The sequence below is a fragment of the Dipodomys spectabilis genome, unplaced genomic scaffold (genome assembly GCF_019054845.1).
Source record: "Dipodomys spectabilis isolate Male_0828 unplaced genomic scaffold, ASM1905484v1 ptg000095l, whole genome shotgun sequence".
Classification (NCBI taxonomy): Eukaryota; Metazoa; Chordata; class Mammalia; order Rodentia; family Heteromyidae; genus Dipodomys; species Dipodomys spectabilis.
The window spans coordinates 46,333,949-46,353,164 of record NW_024870772.1 but is presented as its reverse complement, the minus strand read 5'-3'; the positions used below and the strand labels follow the sequence as shown (position 1 = coordinate 46,353,164).

The following is a 19,216-nucleotide window of genomic DNA, read 5'->3' as shown; positions in this document are numbered from 1 at the left end:
CTTTGCTTTGACTGCAAATTAACTGGCTACAGAGACCATCCTTATGTCTTTTTTCTCATTTTCTTCTGCATATCATGCAAACAACAGTAGGTATGAAACTTGAAAATGAGTGAATGAGTGAATAAATCAATCAATCATCAATCACCAAATCAACAGAAGAGTTTGACATGGCCTACATATAACAAAAAGCAGTCTTTTTCAGCCCTAAAAGCACTTGGGTTAGGTTTTCCGGAAAAATAAAAGACCTCATTTTTTAATAATCACATTTCTGCTTGTTAAGATTCTAGAAGCTGTGCACCTGTGGTTCACGCCTGTAATCCTAGCTACTCAGGAGGCTGAGATCTGAGGATCGCAGTTCAAAGCCAGCCTGGGCAGGAAAGTCCGTGAGACTCTTATCTACAATAAAAGCCACCACTAGAAAACCGGAAGTGGCGCTGTGGCTCAAGCAGAAGAGCGCTCGCCTTGAGCTGAAGAATGCAGGAACAGCGCCCAAGCCAGAGTTGAAGCCCCATAAGTTCTAATTCTAGAACTTAAAAAAGTTTTTTTTGTCTTTCACTTTAACATAAGAAAACCATCATGGCATTATTAGGCAATTTATGCCACTATTTGCATACATTGGAGATTGCTAGAGTAGATGAAAGAATACTCAGTTTTTAAAAGTCATAGAATGATTTTAAAATCTAATCTCCTGCCTCAAGGAAAATGTTTTGGCATCATTAAAAATTGGCACTGCTGCTAGAAAAACATGAGTGATATGTGAAGACAAGCACAGAGCTTCAGTGTTTGTTTTTATCCTGTCTTAGCTCTCCAACTTCTCTTTAATTAGGGTTTCAGCAGTTCTGAAGAATATTGTTTCACAGGTGACAAGCAAAACATCACTTCAGAACATAAATTATAACATGGCGCCCAGCACAGCCAGTTCCTCTCTGAGACAGTGCTGCCAGCACCTTCTTTCTGAAGGCCGGCACTCACTACACATTGTGACGCTAATGCTGAACAGCAAGGTGCGTCTCTGACTGAGAGACAGCCCAAAGAAGACATTTGTTAGGAAAATAGAGAAAGCATGACAGCAAGTATTTTGTCCTCTCTAAATGTCCTGATTTTCTAACTTAGATAAATAGGAAAAATGCTCAATTTTTCTACAATAATAGTAATTTTCCCAGATGACAACCTAAGGATTTAATATATGAAACAATTCATCCCTTACTGGTTCTCTACTTAGTACCCTCTAACACCTGCATCATCTATCATCAGCCTGGCTTGGTGAGCACTCATGCTCAGTACCCTCCAGCATCTGGTCTTGTGTATCAGCCTGGAGTTGCGAGCACCCATGCTCAGTACCCTCCAGCACCTGCTCTTGTGTGTCAGCCTGGTGTGGTAAGCACCCATGTTCCAGGCATCACCCTCATTACTCACCCAGTTTTCCACCCTGTTTGGCAATGTTGAATGTCTGCCCTTCTTCTTGGAGACCCCAGATCCTCTGCCTTTGTGCCTGAGCTTTCTCCACTCACTCTGCTCATCCCTAGGGGCTGTCCATGTGTGCATGGAGGGGGTACTCAGCACAGGTACTCTGTACCAACTTCTTGCACAGCAAGTAACCTGTGCTGTGTGTCAGCAGAGTATGTCTTCTATGCCAGTGCTATGTTAGACAAAAGCCTTCAAACTCCTGAGGGATTGGCTGCTTCTGTGAGGGATCTGTTCTATGGGGCCTCCTCCCATCCCTGGCCACCGTGATTGTGACTGTGTGGGGATCTGGGAAAAGGTCACCCCCTGGACAGACCCGGGGCTCAGGGAGGCTGGCATGGTGAGGCTGCATGGCGAAGCCGGGTCTGAACCTTGTTATCCTCACTTCACTCTGGTCCCTGGGTGGTTTCAGACTCTTGGAGAAGACACTCGGTCCTGGGCCAAATGACTTCTGCACCATATTTAAATGCTGCTCTAGTTATGAGCAGGCCTTTGAAAATAAAAGCAAATGAAGAGGTTTGCATGGTTGTATTTATTAAAGCTCCAGTCTGGGGCCTAATTAATCAGAAGATATGCTTATTAATTAATTGACCTCCCCCCTCCCTGCTCACCCATCCCGTTTCATTTTCTGGAGCAGGAGATGCAGAAGCTATGGGAGGCCAGGTGCTCTCTCCTGGCCTCCTCTCTACTTCAAACCTCACACTACCTGAAGCCTTGGCATTCACAGTGGAGCCTGTCCAGGTTTTCTTATGGTGACCACCTGTACACACACACACTGTTAGGTTTCGAATATTCCATCTTATTGACAAGTGTTCCTCCCCCCCCCCCCCCCCCACTTCCCTTTCTCTGTTTGTACTAGAGCTCCAGGCCTGTGGCAAGCATGTTACCACTTCAACCACACCCCGTCCCTTTGGCTGTTTACTTTGTGTTTAGAGACAGAGCCTAGGGCAGGCCTCAAACTCCCAGTCCTCCCACTTCTGCCTCTGGAGCAGTTAGGGTTACAGGTATGCACTACCATACCTGTTTCTTACTTTAAAATATATTGCAAACTACTTGCCTTTCTTCCATGTTTAACACATGGAAGAGTTCCTTTAACAGGAAGAGTCATGAAGAAGTTTCCTAAAGGAAACTCAAGGTCATCATTCAAATGCGTATCTATTTTCATTATTTTAAATAATTTTTAAATAGCTGTGTAAAGGCTACAGTTTGTGAGTACAATGACTCTCAATCTATGTTGCCTTCCCTCCTTCCCGTCTCCCTCCCCCCAACCTCCCTCCCTCTCCCCCAGACCTGCCAGTTCCCTGCTCCTGCCTCCCCTCAGCCCCAGACGTCCTCAGACAAGACATGTTTCAGCTTCTGGGTATTTGTTTGGTTTAACTGTCAGTTCATTGTTAGTTGTTAATAGAAACACATCCCAGCTTATGCCATACTGTGGTCAGTTAGATAGTGCATTGTGTGTATGGCCTTGTGGTATTTCACTGTGTTCATAGTTTAAATCTAATTTCTACACAGGAGAAAAAACACGTGCCCTTTGTCTCTGAGCCTGACATTTCACTCAATGTCACTTTTTCCAGACCAATCCATTTCCCTACAACTGATATAATATTATTCTTCCTGATGGATAAATAGAATATATATATATATACATATATATCACAGAAATGGGTAAATCATTAATCAAAAAGATGTCAAGAATAACTTGAAAGAACATATATTTTTCTTCCAAAATAAAAATCTCTCAGACACATTAGTGTTCATAAAATCTGAAGGAATTTTCTAAATGCCATCAAACACAATCAAAGCAAAATTAAACATAAAATTTAAGCCTTTCATATTTATTATAGATTTGGAAACTGAAGTTGTGTCTGTTGAATAACACAATTTATAATTAAGGCGACATTCTGCTGCCGTTAGGTTGAAATGTAGTATTTTAAGACTTATTTTAAAATTTTCCTCATGAAAGAAATAAAAACAGACAATTACTTCAGGGTACTTTTCATGACAAGAATGACCAAATTATAAGTAATAAATAGTGAGTATCAGAATAGTAGTAATGCAGAATTACATATATCGTAGGAAATTCATATATTCAAATGGAATAATTAGGTATTTGCATAGTTTTATCCCTTGAACAAAATTGAGGTCAACTTTATTTATACATCAAATCATTTGTTTTCTAGCAAAGAATGTAATTTTGTGACCTTTAGATGTTTGTAGTGCTAAAAATTATTAGTATTTTTCGTTAGCTCTAAAGAGGTAGTTGGGTAGTCCTTACTAGGACCAGTCAACAAATTTATAAACTTACGTGCAAGTGAGTTGAAAAAATCCATTACTATTCCAATTACTTGTGAAACATTTAAGTTTTTTTTACTGTGTGTGTGTGTGTGTGTGTGTGTGTGTGTGTGTGCGTGCATGGCTGGTTCTGGGGTTTGAACTCAGGGCCTGGGGATTGTCCCTAAGCTTTTTTGCTCAAGACTAGCACTCTACCACTTAAGCCACAGGTCCACGTCCAGTGTTTATGGGATTAATTGGAGGTAAAAGCTCCATGGACTTTGCTGTTTGGATTGGTTTTGAATCATGATCTTTCAGATCTCAGCCCTCTGATAGCTTGGATTATAATCCTGAGCCACTGGTTCCTGGCATGTAAAGAGAATTTTGTAAATTGCTAAATGTCCAATAAGGTAAACATTATTTTTAGTATGGAGAAGAAATTTGTCCTGAGAGTAGCAAAGGCTTAGTACTGCAGCTATGGAAATGAACTTCATAACAAAAAGAAACACTAGAGCCAACACTGAAGGTTCATTGTGCTCCAAAAGGGGATCACAGCCCTAATGGGCACGGGGGCGGGCCTGGCCTTGGGAGGGGCTGTGCCTCCGGAATTGGATTTTGAAGCTGTGGGAGGACAGCGTCCTGCAACTGGGGCTGCTTGTTCTTCTCCAGCTGGAAATTTGAACAACGATAAGAACATAAACATAAACAAAACATAAACTTCCAGAAGTAATACATTTTGCCACGCCACCTTGGGGAGAAATATGTTCTCTGAATCCGCCCCGGATACCCAGGGTCCCTCCACCCTTCCTTCTGAACTCTCTGGTTTTCCCACTCCTTGTCCACTGTCCTTACCTCCCTCCCGGCTCAAGCTCTTCCCCTTGTTACCCTGCTGACCACAGCCTCCTTTCCCGTTTCTTCCACCCCCTTCCCTCTCCACTCTGCTGTCGGGCTGTTCTGCCTGGTCTGCTTGGCTGAGACTCCAGCTTGTCTCCAGATCTGCCCCATTTCCTGTCTCCACCAGCCCAGAAGGCTATCGACCTGCTCCTGTTCCTGGGTTCCCAGCCTCCATTCCTTGAGCACTGTCCTCCTTTCCCTGAGCACCTTCCTCCATTCCCTGAGCACCGTCCTTTATTCCCTGGGCACTGTCCTTCATTCTCTGAGCACCCAGTAGGAGTCGGGCTGATGCAGGGTTCACAGGGACACCGTTGGCCACTCCATAGAGAGGCTCGTCCACTCATCCGCCATCAGAGGACAGCTCGGAGGTTCGGGAAAGTCAGCCCAGTCACTCATGTCCGGCCGCTGTCTGCGTTGGGATTTCCGAGTCGTAAGCTCTGTAGATGCTTGCTCCCTCTCTACATGTTAAATACTCGTGAGGCAGTGTCTCTAACTGTGGTTGTTTTAGCTTCATTCGCTTACATACATGGATAGCATCCATTGTACTTCCAGGGAAGGAAAGGCGGCTGTGCACACCTGAGGTGCATCATGGACATCGAAGGGCTGTGATTGGCACACAGCAGGAAGGCTTGATTGGTGCACATCTGAGGAGGACCGTGATTGGTGGTGTCTGAGAAGGACCGTGATTGGTGCACATCTTAGGAGGACCGTGATTGGTGCACGTCTGAGGGCTGTGAGGTTTTGACTGGCTCACACTGGAGAAGGATGATGGTTGGACCTGTGATTGGCGTACACTGGAGAAGGATGCTGATTGGGGCACAGTCTGGGGTTGGCGCATCTGAATCTTGTGATCGGCACACATCTCAGGGCAGTGATTCCCTAGAAGCTGGCAGAAGCATGCTACACTCCTCTCCTTGCTATTGAAGCAGTGTATTTCTCAGCCTCCTCAGTCAGTGTGGAAACTTCTCTCCTGTAGACTCCATCCCTTCCACACCACCTCTCCTTCCCCACCTCCCCCCCCCCCAGTCCAGGTGTTATCCTTCCCTTCCCCCTCTCCCCCCAACCCCTCAGTCTTGGTGCTATTCCTCCCTTCCTCCCCACCCTAGTCCAGGTGTGGCAAACTTAGGTCTCCATGCACACTCTCCAAACGCTCTTCCATGGCCTCTTTGCACTCTCAACATGCAGGGGTAGAGGGGGCTGAGTAACCTCCTGGGCTTTTCCCAGACTCCACAGAGGTCAGCTGAGCCGGGTGAGCCTGGAGCTCCTGCTGGTGCCTGGACTCCTCGCCTGCACTGTAACTCTTCTTCTAATGGACCCAGCATTGTGAGGCCCAGGAAAAGCTAAGGACAGTGAAAGTCTAACCTTCCTTTCCACCTTTCAGGCATTTGGTGTCTGGAGTCCTATCCTGCAGTACAGGTCCAGCGTCTGTATGCCCATTATAAACCAGCACAACCTAGCAGTGCAGTGGCCGCACTTCTATCCGGTCAGGCCGGGAAGAGGTTGGTTCTGGGCACTCGGTCATGTCACACACACACACTAGCCAATAGATCCTTCCATTCCACTCTGAGGAGAGAGCTGTCCAAGGATCCTTTCCTTCTGCCCACACAGACAGGCAACAGTTCCCTTAGTATTGGCAGCCTGAATCCTGCTTTTACAGTCCAGAGCTTGATCGTTCTAGGTCCTAAGAGCTACAAATTTATGGCTCCCAGCATTTAAAGCTAGAGGTTGACAGCTCTAAGTGTCCAGGCCCTGGAGAGCTAGAGATTGATGATCCCAAGATTTCAAAGCAGAAACAGAGTGATGTGCAGATGTTGGTGCTCAGATCTGAGGCGTATTGCTTTGGGCTTTAAGCCCCGAAAGTTGACACCAGCAGTTGGTATTACAGATCGTGTGTTTCAGGTGCTGGGAAGCCTTGCTTTTATTCCTTGGCATTGCTCTGTAAAGCTTCACACAGCAGCAAGCTCTTCACAGCCACTATTCTTCCCCAGGCCACGCAATTTCTTCGCCCTGCTGCTACCTGGAACTCTGGGGCAGTACAAGGAGAGAAGGACTGCCCAGTTTCTAATCCAGCCTCTGTGTCTGCTTACAACTTCTAGTGTACCACAAGCCTCTAACAGGTACCAGTACGAATATGTAGATGTGCGCCAACCGTGAGCCTCAAATGTGCACAAATCACCAGCTTCAAGTGTGTATCCATCAATCCCAGCCCTCCAATAACCAGCCTCAGTTGTGTGCTATTTACAGCTGAATGTGCACAGCCCATGCTTTCTGCTGACCTGCTTGGGGGCAGGGGGTAGGGACTACCTCAAGGCCTGAGTGAGAATTGCCCCCAAGAGGGGGCATGGCCATGTGCAGCTGGAAGTGAATTCTCCTTCCAGGACAGTGTCCTCCCGAAGCAGTCATGGTGTCAGTGCAGAGCTGAGTGGAATTTCCCCAGAGCTCCTTGGAGCTGAAAGCAGCCGGCTCTCCTCTGCGACTCTCTTCCACAACTACGGCCCATTAATACTGTTCGTTCTCAACTACTCTTCACGAGTGAATCATTTTGTTACTGGAGCGCCTGTTAAATCCCAACAGTGTCATGAAGACAGGGGTTCGCATGGTAATATTCACCCAGGATGGGGCTGCTTGTAACCAGTTTGTGTCGACATCCGACTCACTGTGCGTATGCATCCCTCAGGCACACGGCTGGATACCAGCTCTGATGGGAAGGTAATCAGTGTTCTTAGATCACCTCTTCCTTTTACTTTCACCCCGGTCCTACACCTACATGCGGGCTAGATAAATGGAGAGAGCGCTTTCTCTCCAGCTACAATCCATCTTAGGTTGTAAGGTTGTCTGCATGGTGTCACCAGTGGCTCTCGAAGTCAATGGCGCAGTATAGGCCATGGGGGTCAGAACTTCTCACAGATCTCAGTGGGGAAGGTGTTGCCTCTGTTACGTGACCTCTGAGAGCTCAGCTGAGAAGCATTGTGCGGCTGTGACCTGACTGCTGCGTGCTTGACTCAGTCCTCCCATTTGGTATAATTGGAATGACTGGGGGCTCTGTGCAGTGTCCCTGTGTCTGTCTGTCTTTCTGTCTGTCTATCTCTCCCTCCTCCTCTTCCTCCTTCTCAGACTTCCTCTCCCCACTTCTCTCTCACCTTCTTTTCAGAACCACATCACAAAGTCCATCTTTCTGTGTGTAGCAGTCTGAATACCCTGCTTCTTTACTGCAGCTCAGAGTGGCAAGCCACATGTTCCCACAAGCAACACTGTGGGCCTCAGACATCACATTGATTGTTTTTGTCACCTCAAATTAGCTAAAGAGTCAGAAGCCCTCCCAAGTTCAAGGGGGAAGGAGTGGAGACTCCCTGGCCTGCCCAGGGCATGGCATTTCTGCCATGTTGTTACTACCCTCCTCACAGGAAAAGGGACACCTGAACAGCAATCTACACCTGCCACATAAATCTCTGTCTTGAAAACAATCGCAACCAGTTCTAGCAGCCTGTCCATGGGTTCGGAGCTCTCACACGCTGAGCTTCAAGTCAGCATCCTCACACAAGTCTACAGAAGATAGCCTTCCCAGCATTGGCCATGCCTTACCCTGGCCTCAAGGTGGTGGCTGTCCTGGACTATGAGTGTCCTGTCTGTCCATGCCCAGAGCTTCCTCTCCCTGAAGCCGGCCCTCCCTTTCCCCCCGTCATCTGCTTCCCACCCCATCTACACCACCTTCCTTCCGGCTTCTCCCTGCCGCTGCCCTTGGGAAGATTCTCCTCTCTCTCCATTTCTAACTTTATTGTCTCCACTGTTGGAGCACAGTCCTCCTCTCACTGACTTACCATCTCAGTTATAACCACTACTTTTTAATAATTACTGTTTCAATCTTCATAATGACTATGGGTAAATGTAGCATCAGAAACACCAGCCCTTTGTAATCTATAAGGCAACTGGATTCTCTCTTTCTCTGCCTCTGTCTCTCTGCCTTTCCTGGGAACTGCACCTAGGCCCGACTAGTGTTCTCTAGCTGAGCCACAACCTCGGCCTTGATTTTCTTGAGATCATGCTCTGCTGCTGACCTCTGACTAAGGATCTCCCGGCCTGGGAGGAATGTGCCACCATGTGCAGCTCACAGATTCCTCGTGACACAGATATCCTCTGCACCAGACGTCTCTCCTGCATGTCATGTCCTCAGGACACAGTCTGGGCCCCTCCAGCTTGGGTCCCTGAGGTCCCTTCTTGTAGATGGCCGTGGGGTCTGGCCACCGCCCTCAGCCTGTACTGCTCTACCGCCCACAGTCCCTGGAAGATGCCCCTCCTTTCTGCACCGTGGCAATAGCCTGCCCTCTGTGCCCCCACCCATCTCTCAGTGAAGAGTGCTCACAGTGGCACGTCGCACCCCCAAGCTGCCCAGCCTCCGTCTCCAGCATACAGGTATCCTCATGGTTTTACACGACCCCCTTCCACACAAAGCTGGTAACATTCATTACAACATGATACATGTGCCAGGAAGGACAGTGATGGCCAGTTTTCAAAGTGAACAAGAGATTTTTCCACCATGTGCTATGAGCTGTACAAGGCAGGCCATATGCCAGATGAAGGTGGCCAGTGAGGTAAAGACGGAGGCTGACCGGCCAGACAGCAGCTCGAAGGATCTGCAATTATGCCAGCTGCCCTCATGTCAGTGGACATCATCCATCACCCTTCTTATTTAAGCTCTGCAGGCATCTTCCTGATGCACAATTAGATCCTCTTAAAGGAGAGTCGGGTGTCTGTGATTGTGACTGAGATACAGACAGTATGGGTGCAGAATCGGCAGTGGGGCTGGGAAGCCATCAGTGTCAGTCTGCTTGCCATGAGTTAGTCCTCGAAGGCTTGTGAACTCTGGGTGAACAGTGGAGAGATCAAGCTTCTGAAGACCAGACTCTGGGCTAGAGTGAAGTAAATGGTGAACCTGGACAGGGTGTACGGGGGAGGGGGGGAGAAGCAGGTCACACAACCCCTCCTATTAGTGCATTTTTAGCCGGATGTACTTGAATTGGGTGATATATCCCCACAGGACATACCAGAGTTCAAACACATGATGGAGATCCATAGTAAGCGCCAGTCTGACCATGTGAACCCTTTGAGACCCAGAGTCACCAGATGAGAGCAGACAACAAGTCCTAGAGCCCTGGTCGCAGCTGGACCATGACGTAGTGTGGCTCAGCCTGCTGCTGCCCAGTGTCCCTGTAGGGTTTGCTCTACCTGACACCACAGGCATCCTATAACACCTATGGTGTGGCCCAGTTATATAAGCAGTCAGAAATCTAGGGCTTTAGGCCTGCAACCTGACCGTCAAAAGCACAGGTGGATTATGTAACTGCAACCCCTTTGTACATCACCTGCAAAACAACAATAAAAAATTACAAAAACACACATGCAGGTTTGCTTTCCTGCTCACAGTTCAAACCAAGAGAGGCAATAAAACTGTCAGCATTTGCAGAAATCAATTCACTGATACTATCTTCAACTGAAAATAGCTGTCTGAGAGAGAGAAGGAACACTTGTAACAAGATTAACAACTGAGCAGCTCTTCGCTCATTAAAGATCGTTTTGAAAAAGTCTCTCATCCCTACTTCTTTCCACCTTTCGTAGCAAAGAGGAATGTGCAGCATTTTACCACATTCATGTTAAAATGCAAACACCCAGCTGGCAGAAGTGGCTCATGCCTAGAAACTCAGCTACTTAGGAGGCTGAGATCTGAGGACTGAAATTGGAAGCTAGCCAGAGCAGGGAAATCCATGAGATTCTTATCTCCAGCTAACCACCAAAAAGCTGGAAGGAGAGCTGTGGCTCACGTGGTAAAATGCCAGCCTTGAGTCCAGGGAGGGTACCCGGGCCCTTGATTCAAGCCCATAACTGGCAAAAAATAAAAATAAAAACCCAGGACGAAAGTGCGTGTTCATAAACAGGTATCATGTGTGAATGATAAACACTGAACTACAGGTGTTCCTCCAGCTCACTCTGTTTCTTTTGGTTAACGGGTGTCAGTATCGGCCTGCTGTCCTGGCCTGCATTCCTTGTGAGATCTGCTTTCAAATAAAGACCTTGCTATCCTCTGAAGCCAGAGCCAGGGATTAAGTCGGTCACCTGCAGAGCTCCCTTCTGAGTGTGTCATAGATTTTTCCCAGCCAGGTAATCATGATGGCAGTGTTCTTCCCTCCCGTGTTACCCCTCCCCCCTTCCCTCCCCCCTCCCCAACCAGCTCACTCCAAGTGACTGCACTCCTGCCAGCTGCTCACCCAGGCTGCGGCTGGCTTAGACTGTGCATCCAACCCTGTGCCCGTGCTGGCTGACAACAGCAGACCAGGACTGGCTCAGTCTACCACCGTGCAGGGTTCATGCGCCCCCACAGTGTTTGTATATCAATGGGGTTTGAAGGTCCTGTGCTGTGTCTGCAGTGTGCATCTCACCACAGCAGACGCCCTCCCCTGCATTGTGACAGACACCCTCCCTGCACTGTAACAGACACCCTCCCACCCTCAGCACTTAGGAAGAGCTTTCCATTGAACAAAATTTCCAGGAAGCAACCTATAGAGTTCAGTTATTAACATGAAAGTCGGAACTAAATGCATACTGATGCATGGAGAAAAAAGGTTCAAGGACTCCAATCCTAGGTTTAGGAAATCAAGAGGAGTTAGGGTGAATTCTTCTTGAATCAGAAGGATAATTATCTGTGTCATTTTATGTAGGTATTAAGTAGACACACATGCACCTACCAACACACACACACACACACACAAACTCTTCCAAAGCTGATCTGAGTATGAGTCACAAACAGTGAAATTTACACATCTAACCAAGGAATGAACAGAGACCGACATGTCAGGAGGACAGCATGAAATCTGTACTTTTTATCCACAGGCATTTATTGCAGGAGATGGCAGAGGCACTGGAAATCCCCAGAGGGTCACCCCCCCCCCCCCCCGCCACCTTCACAGAGAGGAAGAACAGTACAGACTTAAATTGGTTCCTTCCTAGTATTTGCCATCTTTTCCCCTCTCTCTTTCTCTCTATAGGTATCTCTGTATATCTACAGATCATCCACAGATGATACATAGATATTAGGAGACAGGTGAATAGTGATAGGTGATACATAATAGGCAAGAAAGATTAGATAAATGTAACATACCTAGGAGAAGCAGTGTAGGCTAACAGAAGCTCAAAATGACTGTCAGGATGGTTATCTCTGTGGATTAAGATGTTAAATTTACATTAAAAATGATTAAAGCCAATGTTTTCAGCCAGTATGAAAAGTATGTCTTAAGGTAGCATTCAGTATTTTAAGGAATTACGTTCCTAAATGATAATCTTAGGGATTGTCCTATACGGGGAGTTGCTCTCAAACACTCGTTTTTACAGCTCTTAAGAATTCACCTGTGCTGGACCCTTCCGTCCACAGCCTTCCCTCCGCCTAAAGATGTGGGAAAGCTGCTCTGTCCGGCTCTGCAGGAAGTAGGAGCCAATGAGCCCAGTTTCATAGCTTTATTGATTATTTTCCAGTTTCACTGGTGTCAGACAGCACAACTCAGTGGCCGTGGCTGTGAAGCCCTGCCACATCTATCAACAGCAGTCATGAGGCTTGTCACCGGGCTGTAGATGTGCATGTGTGCACGTGCATAATACACACACGTGCACACAAATGAGCACACACACACACACATATACAAGATTTTGCATATTCCTGCATGCAAACTATACTATGCTTTTACAAAAAAATGTGCTTTTTTTTTTTTTTTTAACAAAACACAATTACATATAATTGGTCTGGGCTTCATTAAGCTACCAGGGACTGAGAAAACTCCAAAGAGGCAGAAAATGTCAAATAACACTCCAGTGGAACCACCATCACCAAGCTATCTCTATTAAAATCAGTAATATAAAAATAAAAAGTGCTTTTTTGAAAAAGCACTAAACCATAACATAATTAAGATTCACAAACCTTGATATGTAACATATTCATATTAATGTATGTTGATGTAGAAGATACAATGTACAACAGAGAAAAAAGACACGTTGTCAAATTTGGAAGCCCCAAAATACAGTTACCACTAGAGAATTAAAGTTAGCAGTTGCCAAAGGAAAACAGCCTGAAATCAACAGCAATAATTGGTAGTGTGTTACATATAAACCCTAAAGGAATTATGATTCTTCTATTAAATCTTAAGAAGAAACGCAATAAAAAACAGTTCAGAAATAAGTAGCAGCAACTGATTGTACCAGTTAGCTTTTTCTCTTCCATCTCCCCAAAGTTTGTCCTTGAATTCTAGTTTTGTATCTAAGAATGTGCAGTCTGCTAGCCTTCTACACTGAGAGGTCATATCTGCAACAAACCTTTGGCTTTTGGAATAGGAGCTCTGTACACACACACACACACACACACACACACACACACACACACACACACACACACACACACACACACACACACACACTATAAGACAATATAGACCTAATCTGGCTAAGGTGCTTTATTATACTCTGTACTAATCATAACTGGACACCAAACCTAATCTGCAGAAATAGATCCCGAAGGAGGCAGACATGCAAATGTACTACTAGGTAAAAATAATCACTTATATTACAATATGGATTTTTCATATTTTACCAAAATAAAAACCAAAGTCTTGAATATTTCAAGTTCCGATATTTGAATAGCATCACAATACAGAACTCTCACTTTACCTAGGCATTGTACATTATGTAAAACACACTAGTTTGTCATTAATATTATACATGGCAATAAATATAATTTACATCTCTATACTGTGCTTCCAAGAGGCGCTTGCAGTCTGTACAAGCAAAGGACTGATCATGAGCCTTGTCAATAAATACTATTACAACGCTTACAGTTTGACCAGCAAAGTTACATTTTCAATAGACCTCACAAGCAACACCCCTCTTGGTACAGGGACTCACGAAGCTCCCACTGCTGCAAGCACCATCCACGGCAACATCCAACCAAAGAGAGATTTGTGTCCTGTCTAAGCAGAGACGACGCAGAGCTGGGACCTGGCCAGCTCACAGCTGGTCAACCCTGTAGGAATTTTCAGACAAGGACTGACTAAAGACAGAAAATACAGGAGACATCGCACACCCCTGGCTGCCTAGTGGTTTTACTGCTTCTCTTATGGGAAGCAGATGGACATCATCCAACCTTGAAAATCCACCAAGACTGGCCTTCTGAGGGCCAGGCGTCCCACCATATCAGGTGTCCATCCGAATTCTGACCTTCACACTGCATTTCATCTTCATCTTATTTCCATGACAAATCCATGTTCATGAGCTGAGCTGCCAATTTTTAAGCATTCAGAAAAGCTCGGACTTAATATTGAAATCTCTTCGTAGAGTGAAATGGTTTGTTTTCTAAGGCAAACACAGCTGTAGCTATCCTTCCATCCAGAGGCCTCCAGACTTCCGTCTCTACTATCAGAGGATGTGCGTGGTCATGCCACATGCGTGGATCAGGCTCCTGGCACTCTGTGCTCATCCTCTGCATGTCCTGCCAGGAACACAGATCTTCAGGGATTCTCCTCCTGGAAGAAGCTGACAAGAAAGGCCATCCTTGTAACCATTTGCCCGCATCCATGCATCATGATCTACTTGGGCTGCGGATGTAGCTTAGGTAGACCCCTTGCGTAGCATGTGCAGGACCCTGAGTCCGTCTCCGGCACTAGGGAAAGAGAGAACAAGAAAAGAAAAAAAAAATACCAAGTAATGAAAGGATGTCTTCAGTGTCTGCCTCTACCCCACACACCCCAAAAGCTGAAACAATATTTTACACACTCAAACCAGGCTGGGCAACTAGAAACCTAAAAGGAAGAAAATTGAAAGAGGAGGAAAGACTACAGAAATGTGTCTATTAGGTTGTGAGTTCAAATACCAGCACAGGCCCTGGAGCTTCCATTCTTTATTTTACTGAACACATATTTACATGTTTCAAGGGGTCAGGGGAGTAAACACGTATGGTTGGTATTGTCTTCTAGGTACTGAAACAGACAGTGTTGTATGGACCTTGGATGTAAGGGCCTTGGAGATCTTGTCACACTGAAGTACAGGAGGCTGCTTCTTGATATAAGTTCTGGAATCCTACGAGTAACAACCGAGTGCGTGGAAGAATCACTGTGCAGGCAGGCTAAGAACAGCTTTTCTTCAGTGAGGTAATACAGAAAGCCTCACAAACCCTCAGTCCACCCAGGGAATGACTGGCAAGAACTGATAACCAGTACTGAGCCCCACAGGACACCGCGGGGCTTCCTTCCCGAATGCAGCCTCAGGCGTCACTCCGAGAGCTGTTCAGCATCAGCTGCAGCCTCTGGTGCAGGCTGTTTGCACAACAGCTTTCCAACAACAAAAAAAAATGCCTTTTATCTATAGTTACTGTGTTTCTTTACTACACTCCTTACATAAAACTTGACCTCTCAGAGGGCTGTAAATTCAGCAATTCATCATTCATTAAAAATTACTATTCAAGTTGCTGAAACATTTTACAAATGTTTTATTCATGCCTGCCAGAGATCACTTACAGAAAAGCAATGCCATCATTTTCAATTCTTAGTGGCTTGTTTAGCACTCCCTACAGCTTACTTTGTTTCAATGATACTTCAGATTTTAGTTAAGAGTTTTCCATTTTTCTCCTTCCACGTGTGTTTCTTTTCCTTTCCCAAACCCAAATGTCCAGGTATAAAATGTATTAAAAGATTATCTCCTGTCCTGCTGCATTTGCTGTTTCCAAACACTCTGAAGAAGCCAGTGGAACCTTTACTACTCTGACTTAAAAGTCCTCATGTAGGGTTCTCCCTCTCTTCGCCTAGCCCCCCTCCCCATCCCCTCCTGCCCCCCTACCTCCTGCCCCTCCATCCACCTCCCACCCCCCCCCCTCTGCCACTTCTGAGCAAAGTTGGCCTGCTGTGGTGTGGAAAGCTTCAAGCTCTTCAGGCTGAAATGTCTGTTATCTTGCGTCCCACAGCCTTCAATGCTTGGGACCTGAGTTTGCCATTTCTGGGCACTGTTTTTACAGGGGAGAGAGGCTCAGGCTGGCTGGGAAGCAGAGCTGTCCCTGGAGGGCCCTGCCTCCCAGCCACGGAGCCAGGGAAGGCTTGGGGCCCCAGGAAGCCTGAGCTGTTTGCAGGTGAGATGCCAGCCAGGCTGCCAACCCCCCAGCCCAGGCTGCCAACCCCCCATCCCCTGGGATGGCCTCCCAGAAATGATCAGGACAGCCTCTCTTTCCAAGGCTTTCCTATGTGCTTCCCACAGAGAAGTAGGCTGCCACCCTGGATGTGGCTCGGAGGGGAGACACACCAGCTCCAGGGCTGCAGCTGTGTGCTCAGTATTGTCTTCTGCTGGGGATTTCAGCTTGCTCTGACTGTCACGCTCTATGGCTGGAAGCAACAGAGTCTGGACAAACCCAAAAGCCAAGCTTCATGGGCAAACTTCCCTGCAGGAACTCTACCAACATCTGACACAAGGGCTCCAGCTCCTGGAGAGGCTTGACGCCTGTGGGTTCAGAGGCCTCTGCACGCAGGAGGCAGAAGGGAAAGGAAAAGCTCAACCACCGTTGGCTCCAGTTGATCAAAGACAACTGAGGGAAAGGAGGCAGAGTGTGAACGTGCCCTCTCCAGCAGTCCCTGTGGGTTTTACAAACCACTTTCTAGGATGTGCTCTGAGTGACCGAAGCCAAACGGGGAGGCACGGAGAGTACCAGGAGAGGCCTTACCGTGCAGGAGGGCGGGCACCGGCCCGGCGTGCCTTCACAGGCTGGTGTCTCCGTTCTGCTTGAACTCGGAGAGGATGTTGAGGGTCAGGTCTTCGCTCTTGGACTGCAGGTTGGCCTCGCTCCTCCGGGAGGCCTTCCTGGTGGCCCGGGAGAGCCTCCTGCGGAACGTATCCCCTGCCAGGAAGTAGAGGATGGGGTCCACGCAGCTGTTGAGGCTGGCCAGCCCGCGGGTCACCTGGTAGGTGGCGTAGACGCGGTCGTTGAAGGCGCACATCTCCGGGGTCTGGAAGTCCAGCCGGGCGCGCAGGTTCATGGTCTTCATGACGTGGAAGGGGATGTAGGACACGGCAAAGACGGCCAGGACAATGATGACCAGGTAGATGGACTTTCTGCGCAGTGGTGAGTGGTCCAGGTCGTTGCGCACGAGCGCGCGCACGATGCGGCCATAGCAGGCCAGGATGAGCACGAGCGGCACGCAGAACATGGCCACGGTGGTGCACAGGCTGTAGAGAAAGTAGCCGCGCAGGTGCTCGTCGGAGGTGGTGTCGTAGCAGGCGACCGTCTTGTTGGGGCGCACGCCGGTGCCCGAGTAGAAGAGGATGGGCGCGATGGCGGCGGCCACTAGCAGCCAGACGAGCGCGCTGACGCGCACGGCTCCCGCGCGCTGCAGGCGGCCGAGCGAGCGCAATGGGTGCACCACGCCGCTGTAGCGGTGCGCGCTGATGCAGGTGAGGAAGAGGATGCTGCCGTACAGGTTCACGTGGAAGAGGAAGCGCTGCAGGCGGCACAGCGCGTCGCCGAACACCCAGTCGGTGCGGTTGAAGTAGTAAAAGACCAGCGCGGGCAGCGTGAGCACGTAGAGGAAGTCGGCCAGCGCCAGGTTGAACATGTACACCGAGATGCCGCTCCACGGCCGCAGGTGGCACACGAACATCCACATGGCCACGCTGTTGCCCACGAGCCCCACCACCGCCACCACGATGTACACGGCCGGCAGGTAGTAGAACTGGAAGCCGGTCTTGGTCAGTGCGCAGCGAAACGCGGCGGCCGGTGGTGCGGCCGAGCCGTTGCCCCAAGGCGCGGACACCGACGCGGGGCCGCCCAGGAAGGCGGCATCCGTCCCATTCGGGACCGACGGCCACGGCACCGCGGTCATGCTCTGCGTCGCGGCCCGGGCAGCGGCTCCGAGGGGCGGGCGCGGGCTGCGGGCGGGCGGCGGCGGCGGCCCGAGGCGCGGGCCGCATGGGCCAGGCGGGCGCGCGGGCTGGGCGGGCGGCGGGGTTCGCCCGCGCCGGCGGCCATGAAACCCGCCCGGGGCGAGCCGCCGAGCCCGCCCGGGGCCGCCCGGGGAGGTCTCTCGGTGCCGCGGCGCGCGGGCTCCGCCGCCAACTTTCCCGCCGCGCTGCCCCGGGCCCCGCGCCGCCCGCGGGGCTCCTGCCGGGCTTTCCCCGCGCGCGGAGGGCGCCGCCCGCCTCCACCGCCCGAAGGTCAACTCGGCTGCAGCGCCGTCCTCGCGCTGACCTGGGAAGCCGGGGCCAGGAGCCGGGCGCCCGCCGCACCGCCGCCTCCTCCTCCTCCTCCGGCCGCGCCCGCCCCGAGCTCCGCCCCGCGCCCACCCCGCGCCCGCCCCGAGCCTCCTCCCGCCCCGCGCCCGGCTGTCCGCGCCCGCCCCGCACCGGAGCCGCTCCCCCGCGCCAGGTTCCCTGCGCCGCAACCCCGGCCCTCCGCGAGGCAGCCGCGCTCCCAATGCCGGGCGGGCGGAGCGCCTGAAGTCTAAGGAGGGGGGCGGAGCCTGAGTGCCCGGAGTCCGCGCCCAGCCGGAGGAGGGCGTGCCCGCCCCGGCGGGTCCCGCCGCGCGCCCCGCGGAGTCCCCGGAGAGGCCCAGGGTCTTCCGGAGGGAGCCGAGGGGCTCCGCGGAGGCCGGGGTTCCGGAGAGGGTCGGGGTCCCGGGGAGGCCGGGGTTCAGGGAGGGTCAGGGTCCCGGGGAGGTGAGGGTCCCACGGAGGTCGGGGTTCGGGGAGTGTCGGGGGTCCCGGGAGGTCGGGGGTCCGGGGAGGTCGCGGGTCACTGGGAGGCCGTGGCTCAGGGAGGGTCTGGGGCCCCGGGGAGGATCGGGGGTCCAGGGAGGGTCGGAGGTCTGGGGAAGGTCAGGGATCCCGGAGAGGAAGGGGTTGCAGGGAGGGTCGGGGTCCTGGGGAGGTGAGGTCAGCGTCCCGTGGAGGTCCGGGCGGGCCCGAGCGACCCCGGCCCTGGTGCACCCCGGGCCGGGCAGCTGGCTGGCGGAGGCCGGGCCCCGGGGCACGCCGTCGTCTGGCTCCCCCTCCTGTTCCCCAGCCTCGGACTCCCCGGAGAGAGAAGCCCGCCGCCCGCGGGCCGAGGCCCTCTGGGCCCGCCCGGCGCCTTCTGCTGAACGGCCAGGCCTGGCTGTGTGAAACCGCAGCGCTCCGCAGAGCCCAGCGCTAATTCCAGCCCACTGCTCCGAAGGCAGCCATGGCAGCTGGGGTTTATCCGAACCTCACTTCTTTAAATTGAGCTGATCAGCTGCAGTTGCGCTAGAAAGTTCCCTTTAAAGGAAGACCGGACCGCCCTCACCACTGAGCTCACTGCACAACCTCATCTCAATGAATGGAAACACGAGGCTGTGCATTTTAAAATTTTTAATTATCAACTGGGTTTCTTACAATCCCTTTTCTGTAACGTGTTAACACAGGCTTCTCTCCTGGAGGACAAACAATCCAAGGACAAAACATCCACAAAACACACAGGTTAGAGAGTCTTTCTGGTTCCAATGTTATATGACAAGTGCACCCTTAAAAGTACTCGGAGGGCCGGGTGGCTCACACCTGTCATCCT

At 50.2% G+C, this 19,216-nt stretch overlaps 1 protein-coding gene across 1 annotated transcript; it reads right to left on the bottom strand.

Moving 5' to 3' along the window:
• Nucleotides 1–16,369: 16,369 nt before the first annotated feature.
• Nucleotides 16,370–17,555, bottom strand: P2ry1 (purinergic receptor P2Y1). Its single transcript, XM_042685615.1, has one exon. The coding sequence runs from the start codon at nt 17,517–17,519 to the stop codon at nt 16,398–16,400; it is 1,122 nt and encodes a 373-aa protein (XP_042541549.1). The 5' UTR covers nt 17,520–17,555; the 3' UTR covers nt 16,370–16,397.
• Nucleotides 17,556–19,216: the final 1,661 nt, after the last annotated feature.

What these genes read in the sequence shown, in the direction of transcription:
- P2ry1 (XM_042685615.1), bottom strand. Translation starts at nt 17,519, where the DNA reads ATGACCGCGGTGCCGTGGCCGTCGGTCCCGAATGGGACGGATGCCGCC.